General features: G+C 36.9%; 1 protein-coding gene across 1 annotated transcript; it reads left to right on the top strand.

The window, feature by feature from the left end:
- The first annotated feature begins 3,007 nt into the window (after positions 1-3,007).
- LOC132625200 ((-)-germacrene D synthase-like) lies at positions 3,008-9,203 on the top strand. Its single transcript, XM_060340031.1, has 7 exons — positions 3,008-3,127; positions 3,451-3,703; positions 4,075-4,447; positions 4,544-4,762; positions 4,860-4,998; positions 7,383-7,631; positions 8,772-9,203. The coding sequence occupies exons 1-7, from the start codon at positions 3,038-3,040 to the stop codon at positions 9,057-9,059; spliced, it is 1,611 nt and encodes a 536-aa protein (XP_060196014.1). The 5' UTR covers positions 3,008-3,037; the 3' UTR covers positions 9,060-9,203.
- The last annotated feature ends 17,886 nt before the right edge of the window (positions 9,204-27,089 follow it).

The raw sequence follows: 27,089 nt of genomic DNA, 5'->3' as shown, positions 1-27,089 counted from the left end.
TCTCTTAGATCTTCCCACACAACATGTGTATCAGAACCGTAAATCACAGCACTAACCAAATCCTTTGAAACAGTGTTCATAATCCACGCAAACACAATTGCATTACATATATCCTAAAGTTCATGAAAACTGGCATCATAATTTTCTTTGTGACAGGTTTCCAAAATAAAACCCAGTTTATTTTTGCCTAACAGTACAATTTTCAGAGATTTACTCCATAGCGAGTAATTTTTAGAACCTCGAAGCTTTATAGAGATGAGAACTGAACCTTGTGTATCCGAAGGATGAATGCAAAGAGGATGGTTGTGATGTACTTCATCAGTTTGCTGTGAATTTTGATCATGAGTTTGACTTGTAGCTGCACTTGCGCCATTAATGGTTTCATCTACTAGTGCCATTGTTAGACTTTGATTTGAAACAATCTAACACAACAACACTCAAATCAACTGAAAATTGATGCAGAAACTTGAATTTAAATCGATCAAAGAGAGATTGCAAAATCGCCAATTTTCTTCGAATCAAAACCGCACAAAAAATTTCTTACGAGCTAAGAGTTCATCTCAACTTCAACTATACTGAGCTAATAGCAGGTTTAACCTGGATGCTCTGATACCATGTTAAGGAGCTCAGATATGGAAGCATTAATGGAGATGAAATCTTAGAGAGGAAGAAAGAAGAGAAAATATCTCATTCTGTGTATTGATGAAATGAAACGGTATTGCTGTATATCCTAACTGCCTTGTATATATATACATACTTAACCGACCTACTTTCTAAAATAACGAGCCAACTAATCAAGTGTAACTTACTCAACTAACTCTAATTAATTACGTTTAGTGATTACACTTAAGTTACATCAGTGGTCCCACATTCTTCTACAAGGGTAAATAATTTAAAGACAGAATAGCTTGGGACCCCCTGAACTTGTCGATTTTTATTTAGCGTACACCTAAACTATGCGTTGGCTTAATTACCCCCCTGAACTTGGTAATATGATAGTCTCGACCCCCTAGACGCTGATGTGGCAAAGAGCGTGAACACACTCTCTTTTAGGCGCGGGAAGGGTCAAAAATCGAAAAATCAGCTTCCAAGTGGAGTATTTTTCAACTATTAATCGTCATATAATCAATATAATGATTTATTTTTTCCAATTGTGTTTCTTTTTGGTTTTTCTTAATATTCATTGCATATTTTATTCCAATTGTATTTTTTTATTTTTAGATATAATGATTATTTATTTCAACTATGTGTTTTTTTTTCCTTTTTTTGGATCCAAATCTAAATAACTTAGTTGAAACTCTATTTATTTTAGCCAAATAAAAAGAAGGTTTAGCAAAAGTAATGAAGTTTAGACGGTTTATTTTCTACCAAAAAAAAAATTGTGTATTTTTCTTTTCATGCAATTACTATTTATTTCAACTCTACATTATTTTTTTCTGGTCAAATTCTTAAAATATTTGGTTGATATTTTATTTATTTCTTTTTAGATACAATGATTATTTGCTTTAACTGTGTATTTCTTATTTTTCTGGCCAAATATATAAAAATAACTTGGTTATAATATCATTATCTTTAGCCAAATAAAAAAAAGTATGGTCAAAATATTTTTGTTTCAAGTTCTTTTTTTACAGATTTGGCCCAAAAAAGATGATCTAAATAATTGGTGAACTTAAAAAGGTAAAAAATATATATTTTATCCTTAAAAAATGCCACATGGACAAAACAATCCATGTGGCAGCGCGTGTGTCATACGACCATGGGTTGCCAGCGTCTAGGGGGGTCGAGACTATCATATTACCAAGTTCAGGGGGGTAATTAAGCCAATGCATAGTTTAGGTGTACACCAAATAAAAATCGACAAGTTTAGGGGGGTCCCAAGCTATTCTGCCTAATTTAAATTCTATAGTTAGCTATGAATTTTTCCCTTCTTTAATTGTGATTTCGACATAGGGCTGTTTGGTATATACAATTTATTTGGGTAGCGATATGTTGTTATAGGTACAATGTTGTTACATAGAGAAGTAAAATATAACATGCAAAATCGCATTATTCAAATAAATAGATTCTGACATAGTGAAATGTTATTACAGAGAATGACAGTTGGCGAGGGGGTGATTGTATTTATATCAAAAGCTGAAGTTGAAACAGTGTAGAACAATCTTGATAGCTTGAAGAGTATTCGTTTGGTTTTGATTCCATTGCACCTGGTGAGAGCTTTGTAGGTGTTCAAGTATGGCATCAACCCAAGGCATCAAGTCTACTACGCAATTTCTACTACCGCTTCCATGTCTGTTGCTTTACTTCCTGTTATTTTTTATCAGTTGACTATGTTAACTGCTGTTTCTGGTTTCTAGTCAACTGCTGTTTCTGTTTTCTTCTTATGTTGGTCTTTTGATCAACAAACTTTCTAGTTCCTTTTTTCCCTCCCCACTTGTAAAACTATTCTGTTGTTTTGTTCTAATAAATAAGCCACTACTTTAGTGGCACTTTGGATTAAAAAAAAAAAAAAAAATTGTATTTGTATACACATTATTTACGCTATCTTATTTCACTTGCTTTGCTTATATACCAAAAGTCAGCAACACAGGATTGCCCAAATCTTATACTAAGATATACTTTGTCGGAATTATGATAAGATATGTTCATAGTAAATTGAATTCGAGAGGATATGGTTTGCAACTCTCTTGCTTGTTAGTGGCCAAAGGACAACCAAAAATTGTGAAATTAGACTGTCCAGATTTTATCAAATTCCACAAGCTTACTGTTTTTATTACAAAATACAAAACAACAAATAATGTTTCAACTTTGTTTGAAGAATATATTACAAATTAATTCAACTTACACAAATTATATATTCCTTCTTCAAAAAAGAAGATTGTCATCTTACCTTACTTCCATTATATTAATGTCCACTTGCATGCTCACCATCGTGTGACATGCCAAAATGTGTAATATAAATGAAGCATGAAAGAGGAAGCAATATGTACAATTCAAATTAGTAGTCAAAACTTTCAAGTCTAGCCAAAATATAGGGAAGATGGATGTTCTTAAATCAGCTCGTCGGTCTGTAGATTACCATCCAAGTGTTTGGGGTGACTATTTCCTCGCATATGATTCTTCATCTACGGTAATTAAATAACACATAATATATCAATCTTAATTTTTGCTTACTTAATCTTTCTATATTCATAAAGACGCAGAAAGTTATTATAATTAATGGTGCTACGTTTTATTTTTTTACTACACGATGTTATTTTTATAAAATCAATGCATATTTTTTTCGTATAAACTTTTCATAAGCTTGATTGTTTATTTTGTTTAGCACATCATTAATTCAAAAGTATACATATAGGGGTTAGGTAAACCTCCGCTTCATTAAAATTAGCTATATATATTAATATAATGACAGTGCACAAAACTTATACTCTTATTCGATTACTACCATTGAAGGAGATTGATCGTCATGAGGAAGAAGAAGTTGAATGGCTTAGAAATGAGGTGAGGAAGATGCTACTAGCATCGACACGAAAATTAGAGCTCATTGATATGGTGCAACGATTAGGAGTGTCATATCATTTTGAAACCGATATTGAGGAATCACTTAAAAACATCTACAACAATAGTTGCAGTCAATTTGATAAGCTTGAGACTGTTGCTCTTCAATTTCGATTATTAAGACAAGCTGGATATAATGTCTCATGCGGTTAGTAACTTCTTGCCCTTTGGGTGTGTTTGGTATGGAGAAAATGTTTTTTGATTTGTGAAAAATATTTTCTGTAGGAAAATAAGTTCATTAAATAAGAAAAATGACTACTTGCCTAGTGAAAATAGAAAAATCAAGTTCTATGATTGCATTCCAAATTGATTGTCCCCTACCATACTACAACACATCACAACACCCCATGCCCACATTGATTGGGACAATACAACTTTCTCACTTATTTTCCAGAAAAATATTTTCCACGGATAAACATTTTCATTCGTACCAAACACACCCTAGATCTAGCATGTCGAAGTATGTAACTAACTTTGATTAAAAGTTTTTTTTTTTTTGAATTTTTAATTTTCAAATAGATGTCTTCGAAACATTTAAAGATGATGAAGGGAATTTTAAGGAAGCATTGGTTAGCGACGTTAAAGGAATTTTGAGCTTGTATGAAGCAGCACATCTCGGAGTTGGTGGAGAGAATATTTTAGAGGAAGCATTAACTTTCACTACCAAGTGCCTTAAATCCATGGTGCCTAACTTAAGTGGATATTTTGTTAAACAAGTAATTCATGCCTTAAAGATGCCAATTCGCAGAACCTTAGCAAGAGTAGCAACAAGGCAGTACATAAATATTTATCAAGACAATCCTGAACATAATAAAGTACTGTTACAATTTGCACGACTAGACTTCAACATGTTGCAGAAGGTACATCAGAAAGAGCTAAGTGGTATTACAAGGTAGGTACGTATGCAATGCAATTAAATGATATATGTTTAATATATACTTAACATGAGTTGGCAACCATATGATTTATTGAATTTGATTGTACTTAGGTGGTGGAAAGATTTGGACGTTGAAAGAAATTTCTCATTTGCTCGAAATCGTCTGGTAGAAGCCTATTTTTGGATATTAGGAGTGTACTTTGAGCCTCGATATTATATTGCGCGAAGATTCACAACCAAAGTAATCTCCCTTGCCTCCATATTAGACGATTTGTACGATGTGTATGGAACACTCGATGAACTTGAAATGTTCACGGATGCCATTCAAAGGTGAAGTTTTAACATATAAAATAATGAGTATATATATTTTAACAGATGATCCATATATGAGTAAACATTGACTTAGTTCGAAATTTTTATTGCACAGATGGGACATAAATGCATCACAGCAGCTACCTCCATGCCTTAAGCTCCTATACCATTATCTTTTTAATACTTATGCTGAAATGGAAGAGTTGTTGGCAAAGGAAAACAAATCCTACCGAATTCTCTATGCAAAAGCTGAGGTAAGGGCAATATACAAAGTTGACAGTTTGGAAACTAATAAATCATTTCATCTCCTAAAACACGAAAAATGTTGAAGAAAGGTTTCATCCCTAAAACACGGTTCAATAATTAGATCATAAGGAAGAAGTGTATTTCCTATGAACTATATAACACAATGCATCTTCTTTGGCAGAAGAAGGAAATTCAAATTTATGGTTACACAAGGTTACATCACAGCTTTATATGTAACTAGTAAATTGACCCGCGCTTCGCGCGGTAATTAAAATCTTATTAAATTTTTGAAATTGATCCCTACATTTAGCTCAAATAATTTTTTCAATAAAGAAAATGCATAATACAATTATAATATGCATGAAAAATTGATCTAATGTGGTGATAAGCATAAGCCTTAGATTAACAGAAAGGAAAGAACTACACAAAAAGTGAGCAACAAAAGAGAAATAAGCACAAAAAAATTTGTCTACACCTTTGTTTGATAAACACTTCCAATTGAGACGAACATATAAAAATGAAAATTAAATCTATCTTTAAATAAGCTTTAATACTACAACAACATTCAATATATATCTTTCCTTCATTCTCCTTAAATCTTCCATTTATTTTCTTATCTCTACCCTCCTTCAAAATACATTCAACCATTTCTCATTCACTTTCATCTTCTAGGCCTCCGTGCCCATAAGCATAACAAAATAAAATTAGGAAAGAATAATGAAACCTAAGCACTAATTTTCAAATCAATTGAATGGGAAAAAAAAACTACTAAGGAATACATATATGTGTGGAGATTCCAACGTTTCTTTTGAATTATAAGTCAAGGTCGTCACACATAAGCTTGCTTTAAATGTCTTAAGGTTGCCACATCACTTTTCTATTGCCGACAATTATGTATCATTTATTCATGAAATTAAAAGAAAGTGAGATAAAATATAAATAATTAATGATAAAGTAAAATAGAATAAGGAAATTAGATGGATTTAAAGAGAATTTTAAATGAATACATTATCTCTTTAATTAAAGAGTTTGGGTGATTTTTTGGGGAATTATGTGAAGGTATGTATCATCTTCAACAATGCTAATTATGAGGAAGTTAATGCTGATTATAGGGAATTAGTGAGTTCAAATAAAAGGACTAAAAAGCAAAAACATTGAGGTAAAAGATAATAAAGGTTTTTACATTTAAAAATTTCTTTAAAAATAATGGAGAAAACATATTAATAGAAAAATCCTTACTTTCTTTTCCACACCAGTTAAATTCTTAGTTTTCATCATCGAATCTCGTCTAAAAAATTGTCGTTCTTCTGGAAAATATCATTTTTGTTTTTGGTTAACTTCCCGTATCATTCCTATAATAATTATAAAAATTTAAAGAGGGCAAACAATAATTGAGTGACATCATATATGCTGAGTGACATCATATATGCACAACAGAGAAAATTTTAAAAGGCACAGAAGCATACCCAATAATAGATGCACGAGTACTGTTAAAATTCAAAAAGTAAATTAATAATAAGAATAAATAAAAGGGAAGAAACTCTATATTAATATCTCAAATGCAAAAAGAAATGACAGTGTAAAATCATAAAGGAAAAGGAACTGTACGTATATTGAAACAGATCATTATTGAAGTAAGTAGTACCAATGATATTAATCGGAGAAAGGCGATAAGGAAGAGGTACTGTAGCCTGTGGGTTTTGTTGGTAATAATGAAGTGAGAGACTCTGGACAACTTTTGCCGCTACTGTTTTAAAAAGGTAGCGTATGGAAACGTCCCCCCCCCCCCCCCCCCCTTTTTTTTTTGACTAATTAACTAATAGAAGTTAAAATGGATTAAAAGACCCAAATTATGAGAAAAAAGATAAATGAAAACTCTGCATTTGTGTTGCGCCACGTCAGCTGGCCTTTGGCCTGCTTTTATATATATAAAAGATTATATTCTTCGAAAGAAAATTAAAGAAAGTTGCTATAAAATTGTAAAGTATATGCTCTGTGCACACCTCTTTTTACTATATTAATAATGTTGAGTAAATTTCTCAAGCAATGACTCACTATGTGAAATTATTTAGTAAAGACGTTTAACTTAGTTTTGTATCAATAGTGTCACTTAACTTTTAAGTTTTCTGTTACAAAGTCGCTCTAGTTGAATTTTTATCCTCCCACAGAAAAACCAAAACCTTTTTCGCAAGGTGACAAATTTTATTTGTAACATTGTACAAGAACAACAAAATAAAATCATACTTAGCACCTCAACGTCAATAAAACATATATGTTCCACAATGCCCATTTTCAGTTCTTTTCTTGTGACTAACATATATGATAGTTTTTGAGAATAAAAGAATTTTTCAATATATTAATCAAGTTATTGTTCCACTGATAATTATGCTAGCTTAAGAAAGTAGTGAAAGCATATTATCAAGAGTTCAAGTGGTATCATGCTGGATATGTTCCAACATTTGAGGAGTATCTGAAAGTTGCACTGGTAACTTCATGTCATATGATGCTTTCCACAACTTCTTTGGTTGGTATGGGAGAACTAGTCACTAAGGAGAACTTTGAGTGGGTTACAAGTGAACCTTCAATGGTAAAAGCTTCATGTGTAGTTTGTCGATTGATGGATGACAGGATTGGACATAAGGTAAAAATATCCCCTCTGATTTTCATTTTCATTTTCTTCTTCTTTATCTTATGGCACTTCCATGCTCGTGTTTTTAGCAATTTTTAAGATGACCTTAAATTTGTTAGAAACAAACTTAACAAACTTAATTAATGTAAAACATTTCTTCCTTTGCTTCTTTTTGGTTTGATAGAAGCCATTTCGAGAGTATGATTTATAGAACCTACCCGTCCCCCCTCCGTCCCACATCTTACTTTAGACCTTTTGTCTTTCTATTCGAAGGTGTTACTGTTTGAGGGTCAAACAATTTTTCTTTCACGATAATTTTCTCAAACATTTTACATGTATTTTGAATCATTTTTTATTTTGACTTGTAGTACTTTCCGTATAGTTTTCAAATATATAAATTTTATTTCATATATCCAATTCATAACTAAAATGAAGTGTTTTGACCCTCCACTACAAAAAAAAAGGGATAATTTGCGGAGGTTGAAAGTTACAATTCACGGGGACTTTAGCCTCCGCTAATTGCTTAAGGAGGCTAAAACTCCCGTGAATTGTAACTTTCAACCTTCACAAATTACCTATTCTTTTGTAGTGCTCGTACCCCAAACTGCTTCACATAAATTGGGACGGAGAGAGTAACTTTTTCCTACTTTACATATAAGAACTCATTGCGCTCTTAAATAATGGCTCAACAGCTCCTATCCATGGGTTTTAAGTGTGATATCATTTGGTCCAATTTGATAGTGAAAGACTAATGAACTTCTTCCATAAACTTAAGGGAAATTTCATAAATATACAAGTTAGTCACTTACATTGCAAAAAAATAGCCCAAAATATACAAACATATAGACACTTAAACCAACATATACAAACATATAAGAAGGCAGAGAGAGAGAGAGAGAGAGAAAGAAAAAGTTTGGGTCATTTTTTGTAAGAATTAAAAAAAGGGGTGAATTTTAATAGCTTTGTTGCCCCAATTAACATACAGTGTAATTTTCTCTAAACTTTTAAAGGTTAAATTTGTAAACGTAAAACCCATAATGAAAGCTTTCTGAAAATAAGGCTATGTGGGTGTAATATATTATGTTGGGCTGTATATTCTTGAAAAATTCTCCTTTTTTAAAATCTTTAACTTGGTGAAATTTTTGTGTTTAGTTTGAACAAGAGAGAGGGCATGTAGCATCAGCAGTTGAAAGCTATACAAAGGAGTTTGGTTGTTCAAATCAAGAGGCTTATGTGAATTTGGAGAAACTTGTAGCCAATGCATGGAAAGACATAAATGAAAATTGCCTTTATCCGATGCCTGCACCCACGCCTATCCTTGTGCGAGTACTCAATTTAACCCGTGCCATTAATCTCCTCTACAAGGATGAAGATATATATACAAACTCCAAAACCAAGCTAAAGGATATCATTCATAAAGTATTAGTCCAACCATTATAAATATGATTTTCCATTATGCATGTATGTAGTTTCGTCGTGTATCATTAAAAAGTACAATGATGTTTTAATAATTATGTACGGATATTACATTTCAGTTTTTATTTCTAGTCGACATAAATTTGAAAGTTTTAAACTTTTTTTGGGAGAATAGCAATTTTAGTCCCTGAGTTAATGTGTATTAGCAGTTTTGATCCCTATATTATCTTACCCAGCATATTAAAACTTCAATTAAACCAAACATGTGATTTTGATCCCTGGGACTAACTGATGTTAAAAGTCTAACATAGTTCATATTTATAAATAAATAACTAATAAAAGGAAAATCAAAAGTAATGGAAGCTCCACTAATTCATCGGCGAGGTCATTGTAGCTGCTATCTTGGTATGCAAAACTATTACAGTCAAACCTCTCTCTAATGGTCATTCGTTATAACCGCATTTCACTATAACGATTTTGTCACGCCCCAAAACCCACCCTGGACACAACAGACATCCGATACTATGAACAACACCGGAAGCAGCTTATAAAATCAATAGACGTCTAATCTCTTTCAATAGTTTTTTAATATTTAGTTAAAACAGTCATTTATGGCTAAATGAAAACATACTCATACTTATAAAAAGAAAAGAAAAAAAAATCAGCGGAAGTCTAATAGGAATAGTAAATCATTAATGTGGCAAACGCCTCAATAAGTCATACAAGACTTTCAACACCTACCCACAATCTGACAACTATCTATGGAGCTTCTAAGATTAAAAAAAAAAAAAGAGTATCTAACTTCGGGACGCAGTCCGAAAACTGAAATAAATGAACAAAGATAGAGTGGTGTCCCATGAACAAGGGTGTGGGTTCACCAATAAGTCTGGAAAGCAGCAAGTTATCCTCCGTACACGTATCATGGACCTGCTCTTCTGCGTTACCTAACATACCATCACAAACAACAATGATAAGCCTGAGTATTGGATACTCAATGAGTGTCTCCGGGACAGTAGTTGATATCAAAATATATAAATAATAAGTGTAATTAAAAACACTATTGAGAAACAGTTCAAAACAATTGATAACGTCTCATGAACATCCAATACAAGTCAATGATGAAGACATAATCACTTTCAATCCTTAGGTCGTTCTCGTTACCTTAAGTTATTTAAAAAAACAATTTGAAATCCAAATATAGAGTAAGTCAGTAACCTTAGTATAATCACCACTAAAAGCCAATAACATATAAATATAGCAATTCAACTTATTACACCGTTCATCACGTTAGGTCTTCTCAATCATGAACCCAAGATCATCAACAAGCCACTCAAAGACAACCAAATTAAAGTATATGACAATACAGGACCAAATCAATATAACGAAGGAATAGCCATTTAAGGTTCCCTAAACTACATAGAAGCACCACATCGAGACTATCAACCCTTATAATCGTAACACGAGCACCTATGATCTTGCATCTTCTCGACAATAACTCCGATGTCTGCAATTGAATCGCTAATACCTAACGAATCTCAATGTACAGAAACTACGGGGTGTAACAGGGCAGACACCGCTAAGGCGGGCAGCGTATACACCATGTACAGATGGCATGGGCAGACACCACTAGTGGGTGGCATGAGATGCTTACCCAGACGCAAGAGGCCTGGACACTGGCTAATGATTATTACACCGTACCTATATGGTCAGGCAGCTTATACATATATGCATACATGATATGATGATGATTATGAAGTAAGCCAGCATGCATTATTTCTTTTATGATTGATAGTCAGTTACATGTTGCTCCTCATTTCATGCTTCCTTATTTCATTGATGTATTGTTATTGTTGATGCCTTACATACTCAGTACAATATTCGTACTGATGTCCATTTTCTTTGGACGCTGTGCTTATGCCCACAGGTAGACAGGGAGGTGATCCAGACTCATAGGAGCTATTAGCTGACTTGAGAGAACTCCATTGTTCCGAAAGTGCCATTGATTTATTATTTTGTGTATATATATGTTTTGGGCATGACGGGGTCCTGTCCCATCCATATGTCTAGTACTCTAGCAGAGGCTCGTAGATATGTATGTGTGGGTAGTATAGTCTCATGATTTCCTCATTGTATATATTATTTTGATAGCCGAAGGGCTCATGTATATAAAGTGTAAATATGTTTGGAAGTAAAAATGGGTTTCCCTATGATTAGAAGCCTGAAAATAAAGAATGCATGCAGGATGAGTATGATCAGTAGTAGAATGAGTGGTGCTCGGTGGTCAGTTCTGGGTACCCATCATGGCCCTAGTCGGGTCGTGACACTCGGAGTCATTTTTTCCGGTCTGTTCCTATGTGTTGGCTTTTTCCTCCTTTCGGTACATTTTTATCCGAGGATTTGATTGAATGATTTGCCCATGGGACTTATTTATGCTTTGTGAATTCAGACGTCTCCGAATCACGTTAGGCATTTTAGGGCCGATGTTTTCCGACCGCTTACTTATCATAGATTAGGTTCGGACACCTGAATCCCTGCCTTGTCAAATTTTGATATGGCAGTCCCCATTCAAGGGTATTAAAAGATTTTGGCCCCATTCGAGGGTGTTAAAAAAAAATTGGCTTGTTTCAACGCGATCTTGTTGCCATTGTCGAATTTCGACGGTAGTCCCTGGTGTAGGGTATTTCGATAAAATGATGCCGAATTTCGACGGTAATCCCCGGTGTAGGGTGTTTAACAAAAAGACACATCTGAAATGATTTTTTTATAATCTTCTTTATATTGCAAGTATTTGCACGGACATGATATGAAGACTTCGTCTGTTTCCTTCTGTATTTGTCGTAGCAAATACTAAGTGGACACGATTCGTTCTGATCGTTTGGTCCTTATATCGAAATCTAATATAGAAGGCCCGGGTTTGGATAAAGGTGAGAAATATAAAATTTCGAGGACTTCTCCAGGGTAGCACCTAACAGCGTTCATCTTCTTTGTTGAGCTGCTCATTTTCTATTTTTTGGGGTAAGCCTCGATATGGGTATGATAGCCCCCTAGTGCTTATCCGAGCTGCGTGATCGAGTAAGCACTATCAAGTCCCCACTCGAGGGGTATACCCTGAGTTCTCGGATACTTAGCCTCGCTTTCATCAAGTAACACGTTGTACTTGTTGCCTCATTAAAAACCTTGTTGGAAAACCCACTTCGAGACAAAATCGTACTAAGGAAAAGAGTGCAATACATGTTTTTAGACCTAACTTCATTCGGTACTCGACTTCCTACAAAAAGAAGACAGATTAACAAAAAATGATCACAAAGGTAGGCATCCATACCTTAGCAGTAGTATCTCTTAAAATGAGCTACATTCCAGTTATTGCGTAACCGTTGTCCGTCCATGGATTCCAATTGGTACGACCCTTTGCCCGTTATTCCTGTTATCTTGTACTGCCCTTCCCAGTTCGAACCCAACCTTTCGTCGTTGGGATTCTTGGTGTTCAAAGTAACTTTCCGAAGCACCAAGTCCCTAACTTGGAAATGTCAAAAATTGGCCCTCCGATTGTAGTACCTTTCCATTCTCTATTTCTGGGCTATAATATGGACCAACGCATTTTCGCGAAGTTCGTTCGCGAGGTCGAGTTTTATGACCATGGCCTTCTCGTTTGACCCACCAATGGCGTATCTGGATTGGAGGATCGGTTCACCAACCTCTAACGGGATGAGAGCTTCGGCCCCGTAGACCAACGGGAAAGGCGTTTCTCCCGTGCTTGATTTTGATGTGGTTTTGTAAGCCCACAATACCTCCGGTAGAACTTCCCTCCAGTGATGCTTTGATGTTTCAAGTCTTTTCCTTAGATTTTGAATTATTGTTTTGTTCGTGGATTCCGCCTGTCCGTTTGCACTTGGGTGCTACGGAGTTGATACGATTTTCTTGATCTTCAACCCTTCGAGGAAATTATTAACCTTGCTGCCAACGAACTGAGGACCGTTATCACAAGTTATTTCGGCCGGGATGCCGAAACGACAAATAATGTGGTCCCATATGAAGTCAATAACCTTCTTTTCTCTAACCTTTTCGAAAGCCTGCGCTTCAACCCATTTGGAGAAATAGTTAGTCATAAACAAAATAAAATGGGCCTTACCTGGTGCCCATGGAAAAGGAACAACAATGTCCATTCCCTACTTCATGAAAGGACAAGGTGATATCACCTTGTGTAGCAACTCCCCGGGTTGATGGACCATCGGGGCATACCTTTGACACCCATCACATTTCCGGACAAAATTCTTCGAGTCCTCCTCCATTCGGTTCCAGTAATAACCAGCTCTGATAATTTTTTGAACTAAGGCATCTGCACAGGAGTGATTGCCGCAGATACCCTCGTGGACTTCTCTCATCACATAATCGGTTTCTCCGGGACCTAAACACTTGGCCAGGGATCCAAACAAAGACCGTCGATACAATTGACCGTCTATTAAGCAGAACTGTGCTGCCTTTGTCATCAGTGACCGTGATTCTTTTGGGTCACTCGAGAGCTTTCTATCTTGCAAGTAGTCGAGGTAATTGTTGCGCAAATTCCAAGTTAGACCCATCGTGTTTATTTCAGCATAATCGTTTTCTACTGCCGAATTCATCAACTGCACTATGGTGCCGGGGTTGATTTCCTCCCTTTTGACTGAAGAGCCCAAATTGGCCAATGCATCGGCTTCGTTGTTCTGCTCCCTGGGTACATGCTGCACGGTCCACGCTTTAAATCGGTGTAGTATTACTTGGGTTTTCTCTAGATAACTTCGCATTCGTTCATCCTTAACCTCGAAGACGCCTTCATGTTATTAAGAGTATTGAGAGGTTAAAAGACTTGGATTATGGAAGGGGGAGAACATGGAGTGCAAATATGAAAATAGTAGTATTCTTGAATCATAGTTCTTGATATGTAATGAGTATAATATTGCTATAAATAGTATTAAAGATGTTGTAGAGGCATTGTATGACGACGGATATGGTATGGGGCTATAGTTAGGGTTATAAAGGAGATTGATAAGGAATGTTGAGCATTTAATAATATCTAGCTTGATGAAGTTGTTGATTAAGATATTGTGGGTGTTGTTATTGATTTAGGGCGTTGGTTATTATGTGGGAGAAAGTTATCAAAATAAAGAAGATGTTACCCAATTTTCATTAGCTTTAGCTTAAGCTTAAGTATGTTTTTGATTATCTAATTTTAGTACGAACTCTCTTGAATGTAGAAACGTGAATATTGGAGGGAAGCGTTCAAGTGATAAATTTAGCGAAACGTAAAGGTATGTAAGGCTAGACCCTTCTTTTTCTAAGGCATGACTCCTATGAGATGACCCCCTTTATCTTTCCATGACCTTCTTACATTCCAGAAAATATGAGTCAATGTTTATAAAGAGCTTCTTATGAGACAAAGATAAGAGTATGTCGAGAGTATGATAATGATGATGATGAGTATGAGCCTAGAGATCCTAAAGCTTATGATATGATATTTCCATCAAGGTCATGATCCTTGTACGATTCTTTGATGTTATTCATTATTGCTAGACCCACCTTATGATGCTAGTTCCTTCAAGGTGAGGTATGATGATTATGATGACTCCATAATGGAATCGGAGGTTCTCGACCTTACGACACCCCGACATAGTTATAGATTATCTTTGAGTTCTAATGCATGTTTTATAATAAGTATACGAGGATGAGATTACACCGTGGTTAGATGGCCGGACATGTCACCGCAAAGGCGGGCTGCATACGCTTACACCGTGCCTAGATGGCCGGACATGTCACTGCGAAGGTAGGCTGCATATGATTACACCGTGCCTATATGGCCGGACATGACACCACTAGTGGGCGGCGTGCGATGGTTACTCGGACGCTGGTTAACGATGATGGTATATGTGATATGTATAACATGTGTTTTCTTTTAAAGGATAAGCAGGTTATATCTTCACCTCATGCTCCATTATTTCTCTATTATGTTAATATTATTGATGCCTTACATACTCAGTACAATGTTCGTACTGACGTCCTTTCTTTTTGGACACTGTGTTCATGCCCACGGGTAGAGAGGGAGACGGTGCAGATCCGTAGAAGCTTATCAGCAGATTCACAAGAGCACTCCACTATTCTGGAGGTGCTACTTATGATCATATTCTTTTGTGCATATGTTTGGGCACGACGGGGTCCTTTCCCGTCTTTATGTCTAGTACTCTAGTAGAGGCTCGTAGATACGTACATGTGAGTAGTAGATGCCCTATGATGATCACATTGTATATTTGTATCTTATTTTGATAGCCCGAGGGCCGTATGCATATGACTGTAGATATGTTTTGGAAGTGATCAAGGTTTCCTTATAGCTAGTTGTGTTGAGAATAGAAAATGCATTTAAGATGAGTATGATGATTAGCATGAGTGGTGCTCGGTAGTCAGCTCTGGGTACCCGTCATGGCCCCTAGGCGGGTCGTGAAAAAAGTGGTATTAGAGCAGTTCCATCATAGGGTATGTCTACGAGCCGTGTTCAGTAGAGTCTTTTTTATGGGTGTGAAGCGCGCCACACTTATAAACAGGAGGCTGCGGGGCATTTAGAAAAAATGATCATTCTTCTTCTTACTACATCGTGCCTTAGAGCCATGTTATAAGATTTTCCCCTTCCTAATTGTGCGTTATGATTTCAGCGATGCCGGTAAAGAGAAAAGCCACCACCGCCTAGAAGGGCAAGGCTACTACAACACAGCGGGTGGAAAGGGAGCCATTAACAAGTATAGAGGAAGGTGAATCTCAGAATGAGGCTCCATCCAATACCTTTCACACTCCGCCTATTTTAGAGGAGCAAGAAGGGGCTTCTGGTCCAGCTCCTATACCTCTAGTTCCTCCACCGGCTGTTTCGGGTCAACAAATGACCGAAGTTATTCAGCTATTGACACAGTTAGTTGCCACTTAGGCACAGCGGCAGAGTACGAGTTCAGCTGACAGGGCGACTAGTGCTAGAGCTCGTGATTTCATGAGTTTAAATCCTCCAGAATTTTTCGGGTCAAAGCCGGATGAAGACCCGCAAGGTTTTATTGATGAGATGCTGAGAACGTTGAGAATCATTCATTCCTCTGATATTGAATCCGTGGAATTGGCATCTTATAGACTCCGGGATGTGGTCGTTCTTTGGTATAATAACTGATATCTTCGAGAAAGGAGAATGCACCTGCCCCGGTTTGGCAAGAATTTGTGGTTGCTTTCCTTCGCCATTATTTGTCACCCGAGGTTTGAACGGCCCGTGCAGATAGGTTTCTGAATCTAAAGCAAGAGAATATGAGTGCTCAGGAGTATAGCCTTCACTTTAATTCATTGGCCCGGTATGCTCCCACTATGGTGACCGATATGGGAGATAGAGTGCATAGATTTGTGAGTGGCTTAGGGCCACATTTGTTTGGAGATTGCTTGAAAGTTTCATTGCATGAAGGGATGGATATTTCTCGTATTCAGGCTCACGCTCAGAATTTAGAATAACAACAACAGCCGCAGAGGGGTGAGCGTGATATTGATAGAGGGCACAGTAAGACGGCTAGATCTGTTGGTGCCGACAGCGACTATAGAGGGGGATCGAGGCAGTAGTATTCTAGATATTCAGGACAGTCGGCGACTAGTGCATTTCCCCGGTTTGCAGGCAGGATATTTGACCGCTCCATTCATTCAAGGTAGGGCCAGAGCTCGAGGTCTTGAGGTTCCCAATTTGGAGGTGATTATAGTCAGAGGAGACCACCGGTCCCACGATGTAGTCATTGCAGAAAGCTAAATTCGGGCCCGTGTCGACAAGGTTCAGATGCTTGTTATGTTTGTAGATAGACTGGGCACTTGATACGTGATTGTCCCTCGAGGTACGGTAGAGGTGGGGTTTAGCCCACAGGATCAGCAGCCGGTTCTTCCACATATGTGCGCCCGATAGGGCAGATTCCCCATATTCCAGCAGGCCGTGGTAGGGGCAGAGGGGGAGCGTCCAGTTCAGGGAGCACTCAGCTCCGTATCTATTCTTTAGCCGGACGTCAGGATCTTGAGTCCTCCCTAGATGTGGTTACAGGTATATTGACTATATTCTCTCATGATGTTTATGCGTTGATTGATTCAGGTTCCACGTTGTCTTATATCACTCCGTATATTGCTGATCGTATTGGGGTGTAACCCGAGCCAATGAAACCTTTTAAGGTATCTACTCCTGTTGATGACCCGGTAATCGCTAGACAAGTGTATAAAAACTGTGTGATTGTGGTATGTGATCATCAGACTAAAGTTGATTTAGTTGAGCTGGAAATGTTAGATGTTGACGTGATTATGGGTATGGATAGGTTGGCCTCTTGTTGTACCAATGTCGATTGCAGAATGAAAGTAGTTCGGTTCCAATTCCCGGGAGAGCCCGTGCTCGAATGGAAAGGTAATACAGCGTCTCCCAGAGAAAGGTTTATTTCCTACCTTAAGGCAATGAATATGATAGCAAAAGGCTATATTTATCACCTAGTCCGAGTTCATGACACCAAAGCAAAGCCACCGACTTTTCAATCCATCCCGGTAGTGAATGAATTTCTGGATGTATTTTCATATGAACTTCCAAGCCTTCCTCCGGAAAGAGAGATTGATTTTGCTATTGATTTTTTACCAGATACTAAACCAATCTCTATTCCTCCTTACCAAATGGCTCCTGCAGAATTGAAAGAACTAAAGGCACAACTGAAAGATTTACTTGAGAAGGGATTCATTAGACCCAGTTCAACGCCGTGGGGAGCACCTGTCCTATTTGTGCGCAAGAAAGATGGTTCTTTACGAATGTGTATTGATTATAGGCAGCTGAATAAGTTGAAGATAAAGAATAAATATCCGCTACCAAGAATTGATGACTTGTTTGATCAATTACAAGGCGCCAAGTGGTTTTCCAAAATAGATCTGAGGTCAGGTTATCATCAAGTGAGAGTTAGAGAAGAATATATTCCTAAAATAGCTTTCAGAACGAGATATGGCCACTATGAATTTTGAGTGATGTCATTTGGGTTGACTAATGCTCCGGCGGTGTTTATGAATTTGATGAATAATGTATTCAGGCATCTTTTAGATATGTTCGTGATCGTGTTCATTGATGATATTCTGGTATACTCTCAGAGAGAATTCGAGCATGCAGACTATTTGCGTATTGTCCTTGGAGTTCTTCAGACTCGTGAACTGTATGCTAAGTTTTTGAAATGTGAATTCTGGCTGAATTCTATAAATTTTCTGGCCATATCATTTCAGCTGATGGCATTTGAGTTAATAATCAGCAAATAGAGGCTATAAAGACTTGGCCAAGGCCTACAACGCCTACAGAAGTCCGTAGCTTTCTGGGATTGGCAGGTTACTACAGAAGGTTTGTGGAAGTCTTTTCCTCTATTTCAGCACCATTGACGAGGCTAACTCCAAAATTAGCAAAATTTCAATGGACTGATGCTTGTGAACGCAGTTTTCAGGAATTAAAAGATAGATTAACTTCAGCGCCAGTCCTAACACTCCCAGAAAGGCTTGATGGCTATGTTGTGTATTATGATGCCTCTGGTGTTGGGTTAGGCTGTGTATTGATGCAGCACGACAAAGTTATTGCCTTTGCTTCCCGGCAGTTGCGAAAACACGAGAAGAGGTATCCGACCCATGATCTTGAATTGGCCGTGATTATTCATGCACTAAAGATGTGGAGACACTGTTTGTATGGTGTACATGTTGATATTTACACAGATCACAAGAGTCTCTAATATATTTTCAAGCAGAAGGAGTTGAATCTTCGACAGAGGCGGTGGCTAGAGTTATTGAAAGATTATGATGTAAGCATTTTATATCATCCTGGGAAAGCGAATGTAGTAGCTGATGCACTTAGCTGCAAATCAATGGGAAGTCTATATGAGGTTCCTTCAGAGAAGAAAGAATTAACTCGTGAGCTCCACCAACTAGCCAGCCTTGGAGTTCGCTTAATTGATTCAGGAAATGCAGGAATTGGTATTCACAACCCAATTGTTTCATCCTTAGATATGGAGGTGAAAGATTGCCAATATGAAGATCCCCAGTTGATCCACTACAGAGATACATTTTATGAGAAAGATAAGTCGCTATTTCAAGTTTTTACGGATGGAGTTCTTAGATACCGAGACAGGCTATGTGTTCCAAATGTTGCGGGACTACGTCGTCGGATTCTAGAAGAAGCTCATTATTCTTAGTATTCTATTCACCTAGGGGCGACAAAATATGTATCACGATCTCAAACTAATGTATTGGTGGGATGGAATGAAGAAGGACATAGCAGAATTTGTAGCTCAATGTCAAAATTGCCAACAAGTGAAAATGGAACATCAAAAGCCAAGAGGATTATTGTAAGCTATGGAGATTCTAACTTGGAAATGGGAAGTGATTAACATGGTTTTCATTGTAGGTCTACCTCGTTCCCGAAGTAAATATGACTCCATATGGGTGATCGTGGACAGACTCACGAAATCAGCTCATTTTTATCCAGTCAGAACCACATATTCGGCGGAAGATTATGCAAGGTTATATCTTAAGGAGATAGTGCGATTCCATGGTGTACCGATAGCTATTATCACGGCTAGAGGAGCACAATTTACAGCCAAATTCTGCAAGTCTTTCTAAGAAGGTCTGGGTACTCAGGTAAGGCTTAGCACAACGTTTCATCCACAAACTGATGGGCAAGTCGAATGCACTATTCAGACCTTGGAAGTTATGTTACGGGCGTGTGTGCTAGATTTTGGTGGTAGTTGGGATGACCACTTACCTCTTATTGAGTTTTCATACAACAATAGCTATTATTCCAGTATTCAAATGGCCCCGTATGAAGCTCTATATGGGAGAAAGTGTAGATCCCCAATTAGGAGGTTTGAAGTAGGAGAGGTACAGCTAATAGGCCCTGAGTTGATTCAACAAGCGGTGGAAAAGGTTAAGGTTATTCGAGATTGACTATTGACAGCCCAAAGTCCCCAAAAATCTTATGCGGACAATCGTCAGCGAGACTTAGAATCCCAAGTTAATGATTGGGTATTCTTAAAGGTATCACCGATCAAAGGCGTGATGAGATTTGGTAAGAAAGAAAAGTTAAGTCCTCGATACATTGGACCTTATAAGATTGTCCGCAAGGTGGGTCAAGTAGCTTATGAACTGGACCTACCCTCAAAACTTGAATCAGTCCATCCAGTTTTCCACGTATCAATGCTCCGTAAGTGTGTCGGAGATCCTACTAGGATCGTGCCGGCAGATGATGTCCAAGTGACGGAAAGGTTGACTTATGAGGAGGTTCCTGTTGCCATACTAGATAGGCAAGTACGGAAACTTAGAAATAAAGAGGTAGCCTCAATTAAGGCCTTGTGGCGGAACAATAATCAAGTGGAAATGACTTGGGCAATGGAATAAAACATGAAGTCCAAGTACCCGCACTTATTTCATCCCCCGGGAGAGATCCAAGATGAGACAACAATATTATGAGGTATGTATGCTTTCTTTTTTATGCTTTTGGTCGCGTGTGGCCATAATTTCTTGCTATTGTGTTGTAGCCCTATGAGGAAATGTTATTATGAGTTGTTGTGACAGGATGGTAGCGTCATATTACATGGGAAACTCTAGCGAAATTTTTGTAGGATTCCCGAGAACTTAACATTCGAGGACGAATGTTTTAAAAAAGGGGAAGAATGTTACACCTCTCGTTTTTATGGTGGGAAAAACTTATGGCTTTCTAGTCAAGTATGCCTTGAAACGGAGATTTGTACTCGAGTATTGGGATGCTAAGTATTTTACCCCGTGTATAGAGGTACTAGAAGGTATTCCAGGTATATTACAGGATTAGAAGTTGAACGAATTGAACCAATGCAGGCTGAGCAGATTCAGGGAAATCTGCAGACACCAAACATTATCAATGGACCGTCGACCATGTCGACGGGTCGACCATGTCGACGGGCCGTCAATATGAACCGTCGTTATGTTCTGATAATTTAATCTGCAGAAACCGATCGACGAGACACATCGACGGACCGTCGACACATCGACGGGCCGTCGATCGCCACGTCAATATGGCTCTGCAACCAAACGCCGATTTCATCTCATGGTCTCAAATCGAATGTCCAAACACCTACTTACTTTATTTGGTTTAATTATATTCACATTGATTAAAAATTTCATATTGATATTTTTATTTTATGGTTTAAATTTCAACTAAATAAAATAAATTTTAAAAATTTCTCTATTTAATAATACTCCCTCCATCCACTTTTACTTGTCCGCTTTTAACTTTGCACGCCCCTTAAGATTTAACAAATGAAGTATATATTTTACTATAATACCCGTATTAACTTGTGTATAGTCTCAGTGGACTTGAAGAATAATTTGAAAATGAGTAATTAATGTTAAGGGTAAAACAAGAAAAAAAATTATCTTTCCTTGATATGCTAAAGTGGATAAGTAAAAGTGATAATTTATTTTTAGTATAGTGAACAAGTAAAAGTGAACGGAGAGAGTACAAATTGTAAAGTAAACCTTAATACTGTCTTTTTTTTTTTCAATTTAACATTCAAAACACTTCTTAAAATTATTGGCCAAACACAATATATTTATAAATTACTCAGAAATCAAAGCACTGTCTAATGAATTGCTTCTAAAAATGCTAGATGATGTGAACCCCGTGCAAGCACGGGCCCAACACAAGAAATGAGTCAGTCTGATAACAAAATTATGAAAGTTGTATTACAAAAACACAATTACAATCAAATAGCATTTGTTATAATCCTATATTACGTATGTTATACCCTATTTTAGCCGGGGTCAAAATAGTTTACAATATCCGGGTAATTCCGGGGTTATTTAAAGTTAGGAGTCGCCACCTAATTATTTATGGCGAATTATGGAACCTAAGGTTAATTAAAGTAATTATCTAAAGTTTATTTTATTTTAAAGTCTAAGAAACCAAATGATCCTAGGTACGGGTTCAACTAATCTAGACGGAAGGTATTAGACATCCTCTAAATTCCATTAATAATGGTTAACCGACCGGACTTAGAAGAATTAATTAGGCTAAATATAAGATAAAACACAATCATTTTTTAAAGTCTAAGTATTGAGAGAAAAATAGTTAATTGATGCTAAATACGAGTAGAAGTTATAAGACTTATACACAGATGATAAAAATACTAAAGTCAAAAAAAAGTGCCATAGTTGAGAAAAGTTAAACTTGCTGGAAAATAGTTATATATCTCAAAGGGAAGTAATTGACTTTGGCTTAAAGACTTAGGGAAAGTTTGGTAATATTTCATTAAATTTTAACAACTTTAGATCCTAATGAAATCCGAGTGTAAGCTCGTCTGAAATCTTTTTCAAAACTTAACTGGTTGAAAATGTATTTTAACTCATGCAAGCTTTATCCTTGACTTTTAATGACTCCAATTCCAATTGTTTAACATGATTTTAAATGTTCTAGTTACTGTTGTTGGGGACGTATACTGCTATATGTGCTAAAATTACTCCCTTAATTACTAGTTATAGATGGAATTTAGCATGACTAAATAAAACCAATCGCTAGACTTTTGTTCAACAAATATCACACAAGCAAATAGAGGCAAACAAACCAAGTAAAGTACTAGTTGCACAATACAAATTAATGCACAAAATAAAACATAAAGTAGAGGAGTGAAATGATTTAAATGGGCTCAGCCCATTTCGAAATTGCTGTTGTCCGCTGTTGTTGGGCTTTGGCCCAGTAATCTTATATGGACTGCTACGGATAGGCTGACTCGAGAAGAGAATTCTGTTGGGCTCTAGCCCAACATTAATTGCGGAAGAGGACGAGTCCCTTGGACTCGTGTGCGAGATGGTCATGCATAAAACAAAAGAAAAAAAGATTAGTATGCAATCCATAAAACTCAACATATATGATGCAAATCTAAAAATAGGCCAATAGTTTTCAACTAAAACAGGGGACTGCCTGTGATTAGTATGTTAAACAAGTAATGAGAAAGGAAGTTAAACAAATGTAATGGTTTCATGTTCGGATTAGATGTCCACAAAGGAGTTTCAACAGCCACACGAGTAACTGAGCAGCAACCCATAACAATTAAGCAACAACCAACACAATGTCTAGCCAAAGTGATATACGGCAGCAGTGATTCAACCAAATAAACAGCGAACTATCGATGGTTTATTGTAGTAAACAACAACAGTAACAGGCAGCCATATATAGCAACAGCCATATTTTTTATCCAATGTGACGTATGCTCATTTTTTGTTGGGCCGTATGTGCATATGTAAGCGTGATGGCTGAAGTATTAGTCTTCAGAAAAATGATCCGATTCTTAGTTATAACAGAGAGAAACTGCCACAATCAGCAAGTTAATAGCACAGGTCGTACAACTTAAACAGAGTTATTTAAATCCCGTTAGGCCATTTTTAAGGTTTAAAATGACCAGAACACAACAAACCACAAACAAGCAATTCAAACCCAAAGTATTTAACATTGACATACCCTAAACTAATATCACAACAGAATTGTAAAAGGGAACTACCACATGCGTCCTATTCCATTTTAGTTGCGGCAGACCCAATGGCATACCCTCATTGATTCGAAATATACATCAAAACATGACACACGACACATACGAGTGATGAAAGAAATCATGCTATCATTAGACTCAACTGTCTAGACTTATGCAGAGTAATTCCAAATCAACAAAACTGAATTCGCATGACAAGCTTAATTGGACCAGTTAAGTCAACACTGATTCACACAAAACTGTGACATTCGACAAGGATATTCATATTTTCAAAGGCACATATTCAGCAAACATAAAGTTGGGACAGCAGATTCAGATACAGAGGACTATATCCTTGTATCATATTTCGTAGTTCATACATGTATTCCACATTCTCAAGTTAATGAAATCCATGTCTAAATTTGAAAACCATTTTGTCACATTAGCACATAATCGAACCTAAGTATATTTTACCAAACATTCACAATACACCCCTAAAAGACATCAGACCCGATCTAGAGGATTCAAATTTTGTTTCGAACTAATACGCAGGATCATGTTTCAGCTTAATCATCCGCGCATGAACTCATATGAACACATAAACCCTGATAAACTGAAATTAAAACAAATCAGATTTAAAACATAAGCGTGCATAACTGTTAACTACTAAACTGGAAAAAAAAAAAAAAACTAAGACATGAACGTACGAACATTATTAAAACCGAAATTTACTAATTAACATATGAATGTGCGTAATCCTACTAAGTTATTTAAATTGCAATCCGACCAACTGAAACGAACAGCATGTATGAACACATAATCACTTCTTAAGCTACTAGAACGGGAATCAAACTAAATAAAGAAGGATTGTTACCTTCTTCGAGTGCAGCGAACTGGGTGTCGATGGCCTCGAACCTACTCTCGAATACGATGGACGATTTCGAAACTAGAGTTGGGTAAACCGAATATCTTAGTCGCGGCTAAAGTTCACCGAGATCGTACGAGATGTTTGAGCAATCTTAAAGTTTAGAATGCCAGTCAAAAAATGCTAGGGATCTTTTTTTCCTTCTTTTTTTTTTCTGCTGAGGACTTAAAGCCCTCTTTATAGTAGATGAAAAACTAGGGTTTCGTCACTCATTTTTGGGCGGGGTTTTGAAGTTGAATAGCCGTTTTAATTTTGAAAATCGAATCTCTGAAGTTGCTTTATTTTTTCAGAAATTCAGAAGGGTTTTTGGCCATTTATGTTGACTGGCTCGTTGAAGATGAGAGAGGAGAGATTCGTATGAAAATGGTAAGGCAAAGTTCTGCCATGGCTGAGAAGATTTGGACAACTCCTTAAAATGGAAGGAGGAAGAAGATAACGACAGAGAGAGGGCAGAGGGGTGAAGAGAGCATTGCACCAAAATAGGGTGGCAAAGATCTGCCATGGTAAAAGAGGTACTGGATTTTCACTGTAAATGGAGGAGAGAGGGGGAGGGAGGAGAGAGAGATGAAGAAAAGAGAAGGTGCAACTGTCATTTAGGATTAGGGTTCTTTTGTTTGGCTGATGAAATGAAGCGGTTGGGCCGGGTCGTCGGGTCGGGTAGTGTTGTTGGGCTGGATCGGGTGAGTGGAGTAATGGGCTCAGTTGTTGGTCCAAAAATGTGGGCTGGTAGAGTTAATGAATTTAAAGTATGGGCTGGTGGGGTTAATGAATTTAACGTATGGGCTTCTAAATTAGATCAAATATATTATGTAGTAATAGCAATAATAATAACGATAATAATAAATTCCATAATTAGCGTTAATATATAAAATATGAGCAAAGTAATAATAGAGTAAAAATATTACCTAAGTTAGACATAATAAGTAAGTAGCGATGTACGACGTATTAATACTTAACAATATTATATAATAGTAGAAATTATAATAAAGTAAGGGTAAAAATAACATATTTATTTATTAATTGGAATAAAGGAGGGGGAAAATTAGGTGTCAACAGATGCCCGCCCTTCTTCAACCGGAGACGATGTAAGAGTTTTCGGGCGAAGAAGTTGACGTAGTAGCCAATTTTGTTCCGACCCACAAATATTACTTGGAAGAACTTGAGAAAATATGGGTTTTGGGGAATTGATGGAAAATATTATGAGATGGAAAGAATTATGGCCGAACCACGGTTTGAGTTGCCTTCATATCTCGGGTTTCGTAAGAATCAAGTTGTATGTAGTTCGAAAGAAGCGGATCGATACCTACGCTAAGCTTTTTTTGCCCCAGTGTTGAATTATAGTGAGACTGGGTTATAGTACAACTACAAGATTGTGAAAGGAGTTGATTGAGTAGAGTTTTAGCGGTGGACATGAAAGAGAAATTAACCTACGTATCACGTGTTTGTGGACGTAGGCGGAGTCGGGTTCGAGAGTAGACCCGTGACCTTTGCTTGTGAGTTTGATAATCCTCTTCAGCATGTTTTCCCTAGTTCACTGCGTAAGATAAAGTCCATGTTGTGCTGTGTCTCTGTATGTGGGTTGTACTTTCTATCAAAAACTGAAATTCATGTCAAAATCAGTAATAAAGTCTGGGGTAAAGTTGAAAATTTAAATCTTATAAAGAATGTAAAATGATAATATAAGTGTGAGAATGAAGATGAAGCCGTGTGGCTTATAGTGAGGCCGTATGTCCAAATGTTGTCTCTAGTTGTCTTCAGGGACTTGAATGAATGTGTGATATGTATGCCGAGGATGTAATAATATCTCCAGTTGTATTTAGAGATTTTAATGATAGTAATAAGGCCTCCGGCTGTCTTCCGGGACTTGATGATAAATGATGTCTGTGGAATTTAAAGTAAAGTCGTTAAAGTAGGTAAAGTGGATGATAAAGTAAAGTAATAAAATAAAGAGTAAAGTAAAAGTGTAGCCGTCTGGCTTGTGTAGATGAGGCTGTATAGCCATATAATGTCTCCGGTTGTTTCGGGACTCGATGATATGATATCTCCGGTTGTCTTCGGAAATTTGATTAAAATTCCCGTAAAGTTCGGGGTAAAGTCGTAAAGTGGATGATGTCTCCGTTTGTCTTCGGAGGCTTAATGATAATTCCTGTAAAGTTCAGGGTAAATTCGTTAAATTTGGTAAAGTGAATGATAAAGTATAGAGTAAAGTCATAGTGTAGCCATCTGGCTTGTGCATATGAGGCTGTATAGCCGAATGATGGCCCCGGTTGTCTTCGGAGACTTAATGATAATCCCTGTAAAGTTCAGGATAAGGTCGTTAAAGTTGGTAAAGTAAATGATAAAGTAATTGGTAAAGTAAATTGATGGTGTAGCCGTTTGGCTAATGCGGAAGAGACTGAATAGCCAAATGATGCCTCTGGTTGTCTTCGGAGACTTAACGTTAATTCCTGTAAATTTCAGGGTAAAGTGGTTAAAGTAGGTAAAGTGAATGATAAAATAATTGATAAAGTATAGAGTAAAGTGATAGCATAGTCGTTTGGCTGATGATGTTGACGGTATCGTGACAGGCTAAACTAATGACACGTAATCCCGATTTAATTCATCTTC

The sequence above is a fragment of the Lycium barbarum genome, chromosome 12, assembly GCF_019175385.1.
Source record: "Lycium barbarum isolate Lr01 chromosome 12, ASM1917538v2, whole genome shotgun sequence".
In the NCBI taxonomy this organism is placed as follows: domain Eukaryota; kingdom Viridiplantae; phylum Streptophyta; class Magnoliopsida; order Solanales; family Solanaceae; genus Lycium; species Lycium barbarum.
This window is presented reverse-complemented; position numbering and strand designations above follow the sequence as displayed.

Coding starts and splice junctions, on each gene's coding strand:
- LOC132625200 (XM_060340031.1), top strand. CDS start 3,038: ATGGATGTTCTTAAATCAGCTCGTCGGTCTGTAGATTACCATCCAAGT. Junction 3,128..3,450: donor CATATGATTCTTCATCTACG/GTAATTAAATAA, acceptor CTACCATTGAAG/GAGATTGATCGTCATGAGGA. Junction 7,632..8,771: donor ATGACAGGATTGGACATAAG/GTAAAAATATCC, acceptor TTTTGTGTTTAG/TTTGAACAAGAGAGAGGGCA.